At 41.0% G+C, this 17962-nt stretch overlaps 2 protein-coding genes across 4 annotated transcripts; both read left to right on the top strand.

The window, feature by feature from the left end:
* Window positions 1–3285: 3285 nt before the first annotated feature.
* LOC147314745 (extracellular calcium-sensing receptor-like) lies at window positions 3286–6542 on the top strand. Of its 2 annotated transcripts, none has more exons than XM_086260236.1 (7): window positions 3286–3561; window positions 3659–3948; window positions 4115–4410; window positions 4743–4936; window positions 5075–5296; window positions 5378–5501; window positions 5644–6542. In XM_086260236.1, the coding sequence occupies exons 1-7, from the start codon at window positions 3301–3303 to the stop codon at window positions 6540–6542; spliced, it is 2286 nt and encodes a 761-aa protein (XP_086116362.1). In that variant the 5' UTR covers window positions 3286–3300. The 2 variants fall into 2 exon arrangements, with proteins under 2 accessions (XP_086116362.1, XP_086116361.1); XM_086260235.1 differs by having other exon boundaries at window positions 3301–3561; window positions 4731–4936.
* A 7878-nt stretch (window positions 6543–14420) lies between these two features.
* On the top strand, window positions 14421–17794 carry LOC147314744 (extracellular calcium-sensing receptor-like). Of its 2 annotated transcripts, XM_086260234.1 has the most exons (8): window positions 14421–14560; window positions 14829–15123; window positions 15261–15550; window positions 15675–15970; window positions 16035–16228; window positions 16333–16554; window positions 16662–16785; window positions 16890–17794. In XM_086260234.1, exons 1-8 carry the CDS (start codon window positions 14454–14456, stop codon window positions 17792–17794), a joined length of 2433 nt encoding a protein of 810 aa, XP_086116360.1. In that variant the 5' UTR covers window positions 14421–14453. The 2 variants fall into 2 exon arrangements, with proteins under 2 accessions (XP_086116360.1, XP_086116359.1); XM_086260233.1 differs by lacking the exon at window positions 14421–14560 and having other exon boundaries at window positions 14863–15123; window positions 16020–16228.
* Window positions 17795–17962: the final 168 nt, after the last annotated feature.

The raw sequence follows: 17962 nt of genomic DNA, 5'->3' as shown, positions 1-17962 counted from the left end.
AAAGTACATTTCAAAAAGTCTAGTTATAAAAGTTTTCAACTGTTGTTCAAAAACTGTTGTTCTGAAAAGTTGCCGAAGCAACATTTTCATTCATTATGAACAGGAACAAAATCCCAAATTATAGGATTTAATTAACAGCAGTTGGTAACAATATTTCAGTTTCATTAATTTACTTCAAATATGCAGCTGGTAAGCATGGTGAAATACCAGCAAGAACATAAAAGAAACAAAAAACAAAAATTAAAAAACATTATAAGGTAAATGGAACAATTAAAACATCAAGCCAGGTGTACTAAAACAGATTTTTCTCTTAAATTAAAAAAAATAATAATAATAGAAGAACAGATTGGCAATTATAGCCCATCTGGAGGTTCATAAAGCGTAGAGTTCTTTTTTTTTTTTGGCTTGAGACTATGCTTTGCAATCATTACTTTAATCAAATAACATTAATGTGTATTGTATTGAACAAAGAACTAAATACAGAAAACAATAGAATTGCATATTATTGTCATTGTACATGTAAAATAAAATTGTAGGTGTGTCCCACCAACTGTGCATGGCATAAAAATATACATAGTATTAGAGCAAGAATAAATACATGCCGGAAAAAGGTAGAATGGTTTCTTCACAGAGAACAGCCCAAGTCGGGTGTGAAAAGGCACCCAAGCCTCCCAAGCCTCGTCAGCTGCCTGAAACTCATAGAGGAGCTCAACATCTTCATTGCTGGGTATGAGGTAACCCCTCTCCCCTAGACCCTGCTCCCCACTTCCCTTTCAACCAGCAGACCCCTCTCTCCCTCCAGGAACATGAAGTCAGAAGCACTCTGATGGGGCGACCGTGGCTCAGGGGGTTGGGAAGCGTATCTGTAACCGGAAGGTCGCCGGTTTGATCCCCGGGCTCTCTGTCCTGGTTGTTGTGTCCTTGGGCAAGACACTTTACCCTACCGCCTACTGGTGTTGGCCAGAAGGGCCGATGGCGCGATATGGCAGCCTCGCTTCTGTCAGTCTGCCCCAGGGCAGCTGTGGCTACAACTGTAGCTTGCCTCCACCAGTGTGTGAATGCGAGAGTGAATGAATAGTGGCATTGTAAAGCGCTTTGGGTGCCTTGAAAAGCGCTATATAAATCCAATCCATCATCATCTGAGCCCGGTGAATGCCAGAATAACTAATGGCCTTGATGGCATCCCAAGGGCTGTGGTCAAAGCCTGTGCGGAACAACTGGCAGGGATACTCACAAAGCTGTTCAACCTCTCCCTCACTCATGCCACCATTCCCAGCTGTATGAAGGCCACCACCATTCCCCAAAAAGACTGATATAGACAGCCTCAATGACTGCGAACATACAGCCCTCACATCTGTAGGCATGAAGTGTGTCGAGTGGATAGTGTCTCAAGGTCTCTTGCACCCTGCCAACCACCTGTTTGACCTGCTGCCCTCTGGCTGGCGCAGGGGTTAATCATGTCTCACACCTTCAGGCTCACAAACAGCTTTTTCCCCTGGGCCATTTGGACATCAACAAACACTATCTCTCCACACCCGACCGATGTCCACTCACCTCACCAATCTGGGCCATGGTCTGAGTAACCCTCATCACTCAGACCACTCACACATGGTCTCTATACTCAGACCAAGTCCTGTACTACTTCAAAGCACTGTGTTCTCCAATGCATACCTTTCTCTTGTTTTCTATATATCGCTCTTGATTGTATATATTTTTCCAGTTTATTGTTTATTACAACTATTTATTACTTATTACTATTATTTAGAAGAAAATTGGCAATGTAAATGAATCAAGTTTCTTTACTTACTTGTCTACCGTTTTATTTTTAGTACTGTTAACACAATGGAGACCAAGACTCATGCGTAGACATGTATCTTGTTGATTGTATGTTAAGCTTATTCTGTACAGCTGGCTCCGAAGTCAGTGACCACTCAGAGAAATCTAAGGAGTACTGGCCATTATACATGCCCGTGGAACCTAAATCTCCAGTTCAGTCACCCATTCTTGCTGATGTTTGCTTCCATGTTTTTACTTTACTTTTTTTGTATAGCAACAACAACGCTGATCAGAGCACCTTAAATTGTGATTGTGATTCCAGATAAAGTAAGAGCAATTCTATCTGAGCAAGTACTGGCTGACACTGAAGAGAAAAGGTCTTTTTAACCAGAAGAGGAAAAACAGCAGAGAATATAATAGAAACAGTCATGGTTATGTTTTTCATTTTTGGTGTATATATTAGTATTAGCCTCTTTTTTTAAGTTGTTAGTATTTTAAGATGTGTTTTTGTGATTAGGCTATATTTCAAATGTCTTCAGTTGACAGTAAAAGATGAATTGCTCATATTTTATTTAATCATGTTGTCCACTAGGTGGTAGTAGCAGAGTGAGACTTTACAATTATAGCTTCTTTTAATATTTCTTAGTAAATTTCCAGCATTAATTTGCCAAAGACTCTGTGTGGAAATATTGTACAGTTACATGACTGCAAACATGCCAACTTAGAACTCTCAACACATAAACTGAGCTAAATGTATTAAACATCAAATGAAGAAATACTGAATGATAAGATTTAGGATATCTCCAAGCCTTATCGGGGACAAAGTTTTGTTTTGTTTTGTTTTTTTAGCTAAATGAATCCAGCTAAACTCATAGTATCTGTCAAGGCTATTTGTAATATACTCTCCTGTTTAGAGTAATGAATGACCTTTCAGACTTTTAATCAAAGACCACTGCGTAAGATCATGTCCTCTTGAAGGCGTAGAGCAGAGCCCTTTCTCTAAAACCCTATATAAATTCCACTTACACACATACCTGGCATCAGGGAGAGATGGCAGTCTCAGTTCTTTTAATTGGTCTGGTATCTGCTCTGTGTTTGTTTCAGCTGAACTCAGTTTTTGCCTTGGGTGTGTCTCTGGATAGTCTGAATCAAAGGAGTAGCTTTACAGGTGCTTGGGCTGGTACTGAAGCTTCTTCTGTGAAATGTAAGTTGCAGGGTAGCATTCATCTACCTGCATTCTCAATGGATGGGGACTTCATTATTGGGGGTGCTTTCTCTCTTCACTCCTACACGCAAACAGTGAGCCATGATTATACCATCATGCCTGAGCCAGTAAGATGCAAAGGGAGGTCAGTATGGAAAAAATTATGAACATGTTGCATGTATTGTAATGGTAATCTTTCTTGCTGTGTGTTATCTGTATGAAATTTCATCTTAACAAAATCTATGTAGCCTACAATTTTAACAGTGAGGTGACTGTCTGTCTGCAGCATAAATGCCGATGAGCTGCAGTTGTCACATGCAATGGTCTTTGCCATAGAAGAGATTAACAACAATACAGAGCTGCTGCCCGGAATCAGGCTTGGGTATCAGATCTATGACTCATGTGCATCAGTTTCCATGACAGTGCATTTGGCATTTCAGTTTTTGAATAGCTTGGACCTTGTGTTTCACACTGGCAAAAACTGCTCCCAGTCAGGTATGGTGATGGCTGTTGTTGGTGAGTCTGGGTCTACGCCATCCATCAGCATGTCACGAATCATCAGTCCCTTTAACATTCCTCAAGTAAATACTTTAATTTTTTTTTTTTCAAACTAGGTGTTTAAAATATGCATGCACATCTGCAGTTCTTATAGGATTACCTTGTCTTCTTTTGTTTTAGGTGAGCCCCTCTGCCACATGTGCATGCTTGTCTGACAAGCAGCAGTACCCAAGTTTTTTCAGAACAATCCCCAGTGACCAGTTTCAAGCTGGTGCGCTAGCTAAGCTGGTAAAACAGTTTGGCTGGACTTGGATAGGTGCTGTACGATCAGATACAGATTATGGAAATAACGGCATGGCATCTTTTCTAGAAGCAGCAAAGAAAGAGGGGATTTGTGTGGAATACTCTGTATCTTTCTATCGGACCCACCCACATAGCAGGATTCAGAAAGTAGCAGATGTTATCCGCAGGTTCTTACATCAAAGATTTTCACTCTGGGATTTATTTTTAATGATTTTTTACAAGGTTTTTTTGTTTGTTTGTTGGATTGATATACAAAAATAAGTTTCTGACTAAACATTTTACATACCGGGTAGCTTAAAAAAGTCTTCTAATAAGTTGTACTTTTTTCACAAGATCTACATCTATGGTAGTGGTGGCATTTGCACCATCTGGAGACATGAGGATCCTGCTGGCAGAACTTTCACGTGAGCCTTTTCCACCTCGACAATGGATAGGCAGTGAGTCATGGGTGACCAACCCGGGATTAAGGAAGTACAGTTTTCTCGCTGGGACCATTGGATTTGGAATTCAGAAATCTGTAATCCCAGGTTTCAGAAACTTCCTGTTGAATCTCTCTTTTGCTCAAGTGGCTGTATCACCATTGCTTACTGAGTTCTGGGAGGATTCCTTCAACTGCACAATAAAAGAAAGTGAGAAACATTTTTCGTTTTTTGTTTTTCTTGGTTGTTAGAGTTTCTTGTAAAATGTCTGGTCTTAAAAAGGCCAGACATGTTCTTTTTTGTAATTTAAGCAATTTCAAATCCAACATAATCAAAAAGGTCCGTTACTGCAACAAATCATAATCTATATGTTTAACCTTTAGGTCAAGTTTAGGCAGTCAGCCAACACTATTACTGTGGCCCCTTTTCTCAAACGTGACTCTTTGTTTGTTGAGTGATATGTTCAAAAGATATGATGTTAAATGGATGAATTCAATTGTCTGTCATTTTGGTGCCTTTTTTATTTTTAGGTAATTCTGCAGGAAAGAAAGTATGTAATGGAACTGAAGATATAAAGACTCTCCAAACCCCGTACACTGATACATCTCAGCTTAGAATTAGTAACATGGTGTACAAGGCTGTGTATGCAATTGCACATGCCATTCATAATGCATTATGTCAGGGAAGAAATGTCACAGCTCAGTGTGACAAACTAACCAAATTACAGTCCAAGCAGGTCAGTAAAAACGAATCAGTCATTGCCAACATGTTTCACTGTCTCTAAGAAACGTTAAGTGAAACATTACTTTTAGTTGTTCAAATATTGTTTTGTTTTTTCTTTCCACTCCCTTTATGTCTCAATTCATCCTTACAGATTCTAACTGAGCTGAAGAAAGTAAATTTTTCCCGAAATGGATATGATGTGTCATTCGATACTAATGGGGATCCTGTGGCTATTTATGAGTTGGTTAACTGGCAGAAAACTATGGCTGGCATAACTGACATAGTGACTGTAGGGCTGTATGATGCATCACTGCCAGAGGGCCAGGAGTTCCAGATTAACAAAAACATCATCTGGATGGAGGGCAGCACGAAAGTAAAAAGTCAAATTAATGTAATCTTTTCAGTTTTATAGCAAACATTTACATATGTTACGCTGCCTTTTTATATTACACAGGTGCCAGTGTCAGTGTGCAGTGGGAGTTGTCCTCCAGGAACTCGTAAAGTGCTGCAAAAAGGAAAACCCATTTGCTGCTATGACTGTACCGCATGTCCTGAGGGAGAGATTAGTAATACTACAGGTAAAGTAAAATGCTTGTCTGTGCATGTAAAATGTTTTTATGATGCAAATCTGCAACATCGAATACATTACAAGAATAAATTTGTAATCTATAAAGCCAAAATTACAAGAAGCACCTTAACTCATTTTTTTCTCCCATTCAGATTCTGCTGATTGTTTACCCTGCCACATGGAATTCCAGCCTAATGCAAAGAGAGACACTTGTATTCCTAAACCCATAGAGTTTCTTTCTTTTCAAGACATCCTAGGAATCATCCTGGCTACATTCTCAGTTCTTGGTGCTTGTCTGACTATTATCACAACTGCTATATTCTTACGTCACAGGACATCTCCAATTGTCCGAGCCAACAACTCTGAGCTGAGCTTCCTGCTGCTCATCTCACTGACTCTGTGTTTCTTATGTTCAATAACTTTCATTGGAGCGCCATCTGAGTGGTCCTGCATGCTGCGCCACACTGCATTTGGCATAACCTTTGTACTCTGTATCTCCTGTGTACTTGGGAAAACTATAGTGGTTTTAATGGCTTTTAAAGCCAGACTTCCAGGTAGTAATGTGATGAAATGGTTTGGTCCTCCACAACAAAGAATGACTGTTATGTCTTTCACCTTTATTCAAGTTTTAATATGTACGATTTGGTTGGTACTTAGCCCTCCATTCCCAATAAAAAATCTAACCGCATACAAGGAGAAAATCATCCTGGAATGTGCATTAGGCTCTGCTGTTGGCTTCTGGGCTGTGCTCGGTTACATTGGCCTACTTGCTTCCTTTTGCTTTGTTTTAGCTTTTTTAGCCCGCAAGTTACCTGATAATTTCAATGAAGCCAAGCTTATCACCTTCAGCATGCTGATATTTTGTGCAGTGTGGATCACCTTTATCCCAGCATATGTCAGCTCTCCTGGAAAGTTCACTGTGGTTGTGGAGATTTTTGCCATTCTGGCCTCCAGCTTTGGACTAATAATGTGTATATTTGCTCCAAAATGTTTTATCATATTGTTTAAGCCTGAGAAGAACACCAAGAAATATTTAATGTGCAAAAATTAATCATAGTATATCAGTTTTTTGGAAATGATTATTGTTGCAATTCCAAGTCGAAATTGGATATTTTGTATGTCTTTCTAAATCAATTTCTGGATACTGACTACACATAACACATAACTACACATAACTGCCCAACTGCGCATATGCATGTGCACACATCGACACACACACACACACACACACACACACACACACACACACACAAAGTTCTGGTATTTTTTCCTAACAGTTACTCGTACATGGTATTCATCAGCAATATTTTCATTATTGTTTGTTATTATCATTGTTATTATTATTGTTGTTGTTGTTGAGTGTTCCAAATTGTCCTACTCTGGAACACTCTGGGTTCCAGGGTATGTCACTAGATGGGTTGGGGCTGTGGTGGGACCTCTGGGTTGGCCTCGACCTCCATCCACTGTGCCCAATCTCTCCTACTATGAGCCAATTAATGACATTATTTTTTTTTATTGCATCACATCAGGAAACAATTTTTTTTAAGGAATAAATATTAATTATTAAAAAAACACGTGAAAAGATAACTGGAAAATTTCATCCCTCATTACTATGTCTTTGCTGTCTTTTTTTTTTTTTTTTTTTTGCATCACAGAAGATTAGGGCTTTTAATATAACAAGAAATATGACAAGTAAATGAACAAGTAAATGAACAACTTTATTCAAGTTTTAATATGTACTATTTGGTTGGTCGTGAGCCCTCTAGTCCCAATAAAAAATCTAACAGCATACAAGGAGAAAATCATCCTGGAATGTGCATTAGGCTCTGCTGTAGGCTTCTGGGCTGTGATTTGAGAGCATTTTTTATTCTTTATATAGTTGAAAAAGTTTTCATGACTATCAAATTATTTCTTTTACCATTTCAATCAACACACATAATGCTCTATACATAGTTATGAGACTACACTATAATAATATATTTGATGAATTTGCTTGTCTTTTTTTTGTTTGTCTGTCCTTACTGATCATTTTTGTCTTATTTACCTCACAATAAAAATACAAAAAGTAAACTGCACACTTTCAAGCACATAGCAGAGTTGTTTACTTTTGTTACTGAGAAAACTTTTTTAAATAATTGTACATTTTTTATTGTTGTTGTACATGTTAATGTATGAATATGTAACTCAGTGTTAAGTGCATAAATAAATTTAAAATCACATTTCACAATAACACTATATAGCTCTGAATTATTTTTCAGTGGTTTCATACAATGAAATCTAACATTTCCATTTGTATCAAGCATCAAGTCCAAGACTGCAAATGTAAATTTAATGTGAGCTGAGTGAGCTCTGTCATCTATATATCAGTTATGCTATAGCAGTTTTCAACTGTTGTTCAAAAATTCCTGTTCTGACAAGTTACCAAAGCAATATTTTCAATACTTAATAACACCAACAAAATCCAAAATATTAGGATTTAATCTGCAGCATCTGGTAAAAATGTTTCAAACTTTCATTAATTTCATGCATGGCCAGTAGACGTGGCGAAAATAATCAGCATAATCAGAATCAGAATACTTTATTCATCCCGAGGGAAATTAGGGTTACAGCAGGCAGCACGCTAATGGCGCATGCGCACTTACAAAGGAACCTTCTGACCAACTTTACACAAACATCACATTGGGCAGACATGTCAGAAAGGTAGGCTGATAGGAAAAAACAACGAAAATACACTACATGAGGTAAGAGGAGGAGAAAAAAAAACTCCACTCAGACTGAGCTCCTAGTGGGAGAACAGTTTGATAACAGAAAAAACACCTCAGCACAAAAGCACATGACTATCAATACACCATAGAAACACAAGACAAGCAACAGGGGTGGGTAAAGGGTAAGAGAGAGCCGGTGTAGACAGCGCATCCGGTCCTGCAGCATCTGTGCTGGTCCAGTTGACTGCTATCTTCCCCGGTAGGGCACAAGCATCGAAGGCGTTGGAAAGGGAGGGGGAATGAGTGAGTGCTTATCAGTGTAAGTGTGTGTGTGTGCGTGTCCATAGTTTAGCTGAGACAGTGTCCTTCGGCCTATCAGGCTAAGTAAACAGTCCTCCAGCCAATCCAGGTGTCCTTGCATGGGATGGGAAGAATAGCCGTAACATTTGAAGAATAGATTGGCAATTTTAGGGACGGGAGGATCTGATGCTGTCAACTGAGGAGTGGTAAAAAGGCCAACGACAGCCACTGGTCCAGGTCATTCCTTTTCAGGACACTTGCCTGATGGGCCTTCATTAGTGTGGTTGGTCAAGGTGAGATTAATCGAGATGTGGGTGCCCAGAAACCTAAATGTGGAGACGGATTCCACCCATTCTCTATTTACGAGAGGAGACTCGTGAAATCCATGATGAGTTCTTTTGTTTTATGAACATTCAGCTTCAAGTTTTCTTTGGAGCACCAGCATGACAAATTCTCTATTTCCACTCTGTACACTGTCTCATCTCCATCAGAAGTGAGCCCAACCACAGTGGTTACAATGAGGTTGGTTGGGTGGATTGGTGTACAGCAGGGGTCGGCAACCCTAGGCACGCGTGCCACAGCTGGCACTCAAAGGGTTAACTGATGGCACGACCATAGCTGGACTGGCCATCGGGCATACTGGGCATTTGCTCAGTGGGCCAATGATTTTCTTTTTTTTTTTTTTTTGTAACGGTATGAAAGGTGGTGGATTGGCCAGATGCTGTCCGGTGTGTAAAAAATAACTCAGTTATTTGGTGGTGGCTATGGCGGTGCATCCACAGATTCAGTAACATTAGCAAGTGGTGGAGGCCAGCAGGTGGATGAGAGAAAGCGGAGGCAAGAGGAGAGACCCGAGGCAGCCGCCGGTCCGAGTGTCAGGTGAACTGAACTTCAGATAAGAAGTTATGACCTGCAGTCTATCTGGGTCAGATATAAACCAAGTTTAGGTGGAGTTTATTTTTGTTCTGCTGACTTTTTACAGTCTCGAGACACAATGCATTTTTGGGACTTTCAGGTGAATGGACCAATGTTTTATTTTCTGATCAAACCAGAAAGCTTTAATGAGCAGCTAGATTTGTCTTGCATTAACTGGCTGAGTTAATGCCAGTTAATGCGACATTACACATTAACATGTGTATCTCTGTATTAACAAACATGCTATATTGGTCCAGTTTATTTTTCTTATCGTTGTTGTGAGGAGACCATAAATAGCATTTGCATTTTCTGTTGTACAGTTCATTTGCTGTTATGGAGTTCTTGTTATGGATAAAAAGTGTCTTTTTTTGGTTTCAAAATAGCTGATAACTATCCGCTGATAGCTGCCAACATCTGAGAACAAATATAATTCTATAAAGTGGTTCTATATAGTGTGTAACTGTTAATATAGAACATTATTAAATTTATTGCTAATGCAATCATATGGCACATTGACTTCTGAGGAAATTTTAGATGGCACTCGTCATCAGAAAGGTTGCCTACCCCTGGTGTACAGCAATATACTGGGTGTACAGTACTGGGCTAAGAATGCAGGCCTGCAGGGATCCACTGCTGAGTGAGAGTTTGGTGGAGAGGTAGGGGATGAGTCTGACTGATCTGTCCCGTTGGTGAGGAAATCTTTGATCGAGGAGCGGGTGGCAGGGGGGATGTGAAGATGGTCCAGTTTGTTGATAAGGATGGGATTATGGCGTTTAACACTGAGCTGTAGTTCACAAAGAGCATCCTCACCTAGCTGTTCATGTTCTCCAGATGACTCAGCCCTCTGTGAAGGGTGATAATGATGGCATCCTCTATGTACTGAATTGCTCTATAAGCCTTTTTGTGTTATATATGCCATTTTGTTATGTTGTCCTGCAATGCACTGATAACTTTCAGGTGATGTCTGTTAGTTACAGGAACTAATAATTACAAGAACTAATAGATATCAGCTTCAGCCTGAACTGGGATTTTAATTTGGATAGGACTGACAGTATCCCACCCAAGATTGTGAGTGCACCATGGGTTATTTTGGGGAAAAACAAACAACACAGATGGTGCAGGGAGAATAAACAAAAGCTGGCATGCAGAGCTGGCTATTATCTCCAGCTGCAAAACAGCAACACAAACAGCCCACTTCCAATCATCTTCCTCAGCAATGCCAGATCCCAGCAAACAAAACGGAAGAGCTACAGTCAGAGATTTACTACAACTGCTTTGTCCAGGAGTGTTGTCTACTGATTGTGACGGAATCTTGGCTCCATCCAAACATTCCTAATGCCTCAGTAGAGGTACAGTGGGGCAAAAAAGTATTTAGTCAGCCACCGATTGTGCAAGTTCCCCCACTTAAAATGATGACAGAGGTCAGTAATTTGCACCAGAGGTACACTTCAACTGTGAGAGACATAATGTGAAAAAAAAATCCATGAATTCACATGGTAGGATTTGTAAAGAATTTATTCGTAAATTAGGGTGGAAAATAAGTATTTGGTCACCTCAAACAAGGAAAATCTCTGGCTCTCACAGACCTGTAACGTCTTCTGTAAGAAGCTTTTCTGTCCCCCACTCGTTACCTGTATGAATGGCACCTGTTTGAACTCATCATCTGTATAAAAGACACCTGTCCACAGCCTCAAACAGTCAGACTCCAAACTCTGCCATGGCCAAGACCAAAGAGCTTTCGAAGGACACCAGGAAAAGTATTGTAGACCTGCACCAGACTGGGAAGAGTGAATCTACAATAGGCAAGCAGCTTGGTGTGAAAAAATCAACTGTGGGAGCAATCATCAGAAAATGGAAGACATACAAGACCACTGATAATCTCCCTCGATCTGGGGCTCCACGCAAGATCTCATCCCGTGGGGTCAAAATGATCATGAGAACGGTGAGCAAAGATCCCAGAACCACACGGGACCTGGTGAATGACCTGCAGAGAGCTGGGACCAAAGTAACAAAGGTCACCATCAGTAACACACTACAACGGCAGGGAATCAAATCCCACAGTGCCAGACGTGTTCCGCTGCTGAAGCCAGTGCATGTCCAGGCCCGTCTGAAGTTTGCCAGAGAGCACATGGATGATACAGCAGAGGATTGGGAGAATGTCATGTGGTCAGATGAAACCAAAGTAGAACTTTTTGGTATAAACTCAACTCGTCGTGTTTGGAGGAAGAAGAATACTGAGTTGCATCCCAAGAACACCATACCTACTGTGAAGCATGGGGGTGGAAACGTCATGCTATGGGGCTGTTTTTCTGCCAAGGGGACAGGACGACTGATCCGTGTTAAGGACAGAATGAATGGGGCCATGTATCGTGAGATTTTGAGCCAAAACCTCCTTCCATCAGTGAGAACTTTGAAGATGAAACGAGGCTGGGTCTTCCAACATGACAATGACCCAAAACACACCGCCCGGGCAACAAAGGAGTGGCTCCGTAAGAAGCATTTGAAAGTCCTGGAGTGGCCTAGCCAGTCTCCAGACCTCAACCCCATAGAAAATCTGTGGCGGGAGTTGAAAGTCTGTGTTGCTCGGCGACAGCCCCAAAACATCACTGCTCTCGAGAAGATCTGCATGGAGGAATGGGCCAAAATACCAGCTACTGTGTGTGCAAACCTGGTAAAGACCTATAGTAAACGTTTGACCTCTGTTATTGCCAACAAAGGTTATGTTACAAAGTATTGAGTTGTATTTTTGTTATTGACCAAATACTTATTTTCCACCCTAATTTACGAATAAATTCCTTACAAATCCTACCACGTGGATTCATGGATTTTTTTTTCACATTCTGTCTCTCACAGTTGAAGTGTACCTCTGGTGCAAATTACTGACCTCTGTCATCATTTTAGGTGGGGGAACTTGCACAATCGGTGGCTGACTAAATACTTTTTTGCCCCACTGTACTTGGCCAGACATTACACCACCAGGACCACAACCAAGACTCCAGTAAGGGAAGGGTTGGTGGGCTCTATGCTTGTGTGCTTCAGGACTGGTGCCATAACAGTAGAATAAAAGACGGTCCCTGTTCACTGGACTTGGAGGCGATGTCCATTTAGCGCAGACCCTTTTCTCTACCCCACAAACTAACGATAGCCATAATTACCATTGTTTACATTCCTCCTCAATGCTAACGTTAGCGCAGCACTCAACCACATCTAACTTATTATCAGTAAACAGTAGAGAGTGCACATGTCCATATTGTTCCTGGGGACTTTAATAAGACATGTTTGAAATCTGTACTCCCCAATTCCACCAACTTGTTAAATGTCCTTCAAGGGGGAAATAGGGAACACTACGGTACTACGGTTATGGTACACTAGACCATGTGTACCGTAATAGCATCCAATACACACTCAACACAAGGCTCCAGCCTGTCTCTCTCAACCACCCAGGTTAGGAGGGAACTGAGGAGGATTAATGGCAAGAAGGCAGCGGGTCCAGATGGCATCAGCTCGAGGGTCGTCAGGTCCTGCGCGGACCAACTGTGTGGGGTGATGGAGCACCTCTTCAACCTGAGCCTGAGGTTGGGAAGAGTCCCACAGCTCTGGAAAACCTCCTGTGTTGTACCAGTGCCAAAGACTTCACGCCCCAAGGACCTCAACAGCTACAGGCCGGTGGCTCTGACATCCCACCTGATGAAGACCCTGGAGCGGTTGGTCCTGGCTCAGCTTCGGCGCCTAATAAGCTCATCACTGGACCCACTTCAGTTTGCCTACCAGCCTGGCATTGGAGCGGATGATGCCGTCATTCACCTCCTACATTGTTCCCTCGCTCACCTGGAGACCGCTGGAAGCACTGTGAGAATCATGTTCTTTGATTTCTCCAGTGCCTTCAACACCATTCTTCCCTCGGTTCTAAAGGACAAGCTGGTGAACTCTGGAGTGGACCATCACCTCACTACCTGGATCCAGGACTACCTCACCGACCGACCACAGTATGTGAGGACTCAGGGCTGTGTGTCGGACAGGGTCGTCTGCAGTACGGGGGCCCCACAGGGAACGGTTCTGGCTCCGTTCCTCTTCACCATCTACACTGCAGACTTCTCCCACAATTCCACCCAGTGCTTCCTGCAGAAGTTCTCTGATGACTCTGCAATAGTCGGCCTCATCACTGATGGGGACGACAAGGAGTACAGAGGACTGACTCAAGACTTTGTGGACTGGTGCCAGCTGAACTACCTCCAGATCAACGCCAGTAAAACCAAGGAACTGGTGGTAGACTTCCGCAGGCACAAGCATTCTCCACTGCAACCACTGAACATCCAAGGTATGGACATTGAGGCTATGGACAGCTACAGGTACCTTGGTGTTCATCTGAACAATAGACTGGACTGGACTCATAACTCAGACGCCCTCTACAGGAAAGGGCAGAGCAGGCTGTACCTGCTGCGGAGACTCAGGTCGTTTGGAGTGGAGGGCCCACTCCTGAAGAAATTCTATGACTCTGTTGTGGCTTCTGCTATCTTTTATGGCGTGGTCTGCTGGGGCGGCAGCATCTCTGCTGGGGACAGGAAGAGACTGAACAGGGTGATCCGAAGGGCCAGCTCTGTTCTAGGATGCCCTCTGGACCCAGTGGAGGTGGTGAGTGACAGGAGAACGGCGGCTAAGCTGTCATCCCTGATGGACAACATCTCCCAGGTCTTAGGACATAAGCAGTAGAAATTATATTAAAGACTTATTTGAAGGCTATTACATAAGGGTATGTCCTTTTGAAAAAAAAAAAAAAAACAACTTATATAAATGCCTATATAAATGAGTGTAAAAACCACTCATATGTAAACACCTGACATCAGGCAGGGATGAAGGTAGCAGGTCTTATAATTGGTCTGATATTGGCAGTGTATTTTTTTCAGTTAAAATCAGCTGCTGACTGGGCTGTGTGTCTAGATTGTCTGAATCAAAGGACTAGGCTTACTGGAGCTCGTCCTCGTACTGAGGCTTCATCTGTGACATGTAAGCTGCAGGGTAGCACTCGTCTACCTGCATTCTCAATGGATGGTGATTTTATCATTGGCGGATCGTTCTCCCTTCATGCCTACATGCACACAGTTTACAATAACTACACCAGCATGCCTGAGGCTGTGAAATGCAAAGGGAGGTCAGTAAAAGCAGTATGTGGGTGAGCAAAGATGAAAACAAAAACAAAAAGTTTCTCTCTCTGTCTATATATATATATATATATATATATATATATATATATGTATATAGATATATAGATATAGATATATATGTATGTGTGCATATGAATACAATGAAGATATGTGCATATCGTTATTGTATTAGCCTTTTGTCCTTTCACTTGATCAATCTTGAAATTAATCTTATTCTTTGTAGAATAATTCTAACAGTGACATAATTGTCTGCAGCATTGATACCCGTGAACTGCGCTTTTCACGTGCGATGGTCTTTGCCATAGAAGAGATCAATAACAGTACAGAACTACTACCTGGAATCAAGCTTGGATACCAGATCTATGATTCATGTGCGTTAGTACCTGTTGCAGTGCACGTGGCATTTCAGTTTTTGAATAGCCTGGACCCTACATTTTCAACTGGTAACAATTGTTCTCAGTCTGGTATGGTGATGGCTGTTGTCGGGGACTCTGGATCTTCACCTTCCATCAGTATCTCACGTCTCATCAGTCCATTTAACATTCCTCTTGTAAATAATTTGAATTTTTAGCATATTTTTTACATTTAAGATATGCATGTTCATGATTTTTGATTCTATAGCTCTTTCAGAGGTACAATATTTTGTTTTATTTATGTATGTGTATATATTTTTTTTGTATTTCTTAGGTGAGCTATTTTTCCACATGTGCATGTTTGTCTAACAAGCAGCAGTACCCAAATTTCTTCAGAACAATTCCCAGTGACCAGTTTCAAGCAGCTGCTCTAGCCAAGTTGATAAAACACTTTGGCTGGACTTGGATAGGTGCTGTTCGGTCAGATTCGGATTATGGAAATAATGGCATGGCTTCTTTTCTAGAAGCAGCTCAGAAAGAGGGGATCTGTGTGGAATACTCTTTATCTTTCTATCGGACAAACCCACAGAGCAGGATCCAAAAAGTAGCAGATGTTATCCGCAGGTTTCTATATCATAACATGTGAATTACTGTATGTGTGGAAATTAGCGTCCTTTTTTAAGTAAATTTTTATGTCATGTTATAATGCAGTAAAAAATGTTTTTAATGCATTATGTTGTATCTCAAGGTCTAAAGCTTTAGTTGTTGTGGCATTTGCATCTTTTGGAGACATGAAGATCCTGTTGGAGGAGCTTTCACGTGAGCCTTTCCCACCTCGCCAGTGGATAGGCAGTGAGTCATGGGTAACCAACACAGAATTAACGAGGTACAGTTTCTGTGCTGGGGCCATTGGATTTGGTATTCCGAAGTCTGCAATCCCAGGTCTCAGAGACTTCCTGCTGAATCTCTCTTTCTCTGAAATCACTGCTTCATCGGTGCTCACTGAGTTTTGGGAGGATGCATTCAACTGTAGACTGAAAAAAAGTAAGAAAGTGGTGAAAACATATGTTTATGTTTGTTCGTTTTTCTGTAGGTACTGCTACTGTAGACGAGAAAGTGTGCGATGGAACTGAAGACATACAAAACCTCAAAAGCCAATATACTGACACATCTCAGCTCAGAATTACTAACATGGTGTACAAGGCTGTGTATGCAATAGCACATGCCATTCATAATGCAGTGTGTCATGGAAAAAATGTCACAACTCAGTGTGACAAACTAACCAACTTAGAGCCCAAACAGGTAAGATTAAACAAAGGATGAATTGTGGTATTGTTATTAATTATTTAACTTTTAAACATTTTTCTTTCTTTCCCCTGCCTTTCTGTCTTAACTCATCCTTTCAGGTTTTAACTGAATTGCAGAAAGTAAATTTTTCCCAAAATGGTTATGATGTGTCTTTTAATGCTAATGGGGATCCTGTGGCTATTTATGACCTGGTAAACTGGCAAAAACACGAGAGTGGCATCACTGAGATAGTAACTGTAGGACTGTATGATGCGTCACTACCAGTGGGCAAGGAGTTTAGAATTAACAGAAATGTAACCTGGATGGAAAATAGCACAAACGTAAGTCTATGGACAAGAATCTAAATATTTAAATTTTGGAGCATGGAATCCTTACACTTATATAGCAAACATTTAAATCTATTATGGTTCGTTTATGTCGTTCACAGGTGCCAGTGTCAGTGTGCAGTGGCAGTTGTCCTCTAGGAACTCGGAAAGTAATGCAGAAAGGAAAACCCATCTGCTGTTATGACTGCATAGCATGTCCTGAAGGAGAGATCAGTAATATTACAGGTAAAATCTAATGTGTGTCCATGTATTTAAAATCGTTTTATACTGAAAAATACAATTTACAATGAATAAATTCCTAGCAGCCTCTCCTTTTTTTTTTCATTTAGATTCAACTGATTGTTTACCCTGCCACAAAGAGTTCTGGCCTAATGCAAAGAGAGACACTTGTATCCCTAAACCTGTAGAGTTTCTTTCATTTCAAGACATCCTTGGAATCACCCTGGCTACATTCTCAATTCTAGGTGCCTTTCTTGCCATTATAACTGCGGCTATATTCTTTTATCACAGGACATCTCCAATTGTCCGAGCCAACAATTCTGAGCTGAGCTTCCTGCTGCTCATCTCTCTCACTCTGTGTTTTTTATGTTCATTAACTTTCATTGGAGCACCATCTGAGTGGTCCTGCATGCTGCGCCACACTGCATTTGGGATCACCTTTGTACTCTGTATCTCCTGTGTACTTGGGAAAACTATAGTGGTTTTAATAGCTTTTAAAGCAACACTTCCAGGTAGTAATGTGATGAAATGGTTTGGTCCTCTACAGCAAAGAATGACTGTTATGTCTTTCACCTTTATTCAAGTTTTAATATGTACAATTTGGTTGGTAGTGAGCCCTCCAGTCCCAATAAAAAATCTAACCACATACAAGGAGATAATCATATTGGAATGTGCATTAGGCTCTGCTGTTGGCTTCTGGGTTGTGCTCGGTTATATAGGCCTGCTTGCTGCCTTTTGCTTTGTTTTAGCTGTCTTAGCCCGCAAATTACCTGATAATTTCAATGAAGCCAAGCTTATCACCTTCAGCATGCTGATATTTTGTGCAGTGTGGATCACCTTTATCCCAGCATATGTCAGCTCCCCTGGGAAATTCACTGTGGTTGTGGAAATTTTTGCCATTCTGGCCTCCAGCTTTGGACTAATGCTGTGTATATTTGCTCCCAAGTGCTTTATCATATTGTTTAAGCCTGAGAAGAACACGAAAAAATGTTTAATGAACAAAAACCAATCATAATGTATCAAAGCTTTGTTAATTATTGCTCTTCCTACAGCAGCAGCAAATTGTACGTATTCAGTGCACATAACAAAGATTTTCATTTTCTGATGTTATTTAAATAAAGGATTTCCATTATCCATTGTTTGCCAATTGTTGTTTAATGTGCAAATACTTCATTTAAGTGAA

This window comes from Aulonocara sp. 'chitande type north' Nkhata Bay, linkage group LG14 (assembly GCF_057382095.1).
Source record: "Aulonocara sp. 'chitande type north' Nkhata Bay isolate Kocher_YH1m ecotype deep benthic linkage group LG14, A_spYH_male_GT1.1, whole genome shotgun sequence".
Classification (NCBI taxonomy): domain Eukaryota; kingdom Metazoa; phylum Chordata; class Actinopteri; order Cichliformes; family Cichlidae; genus Aulonocara; species Aulonocara sp. 'chitande type north' Nkhata Bay.
This window is presented reverse-complemented; position numbering and strand designations above follow the sequence as displayed.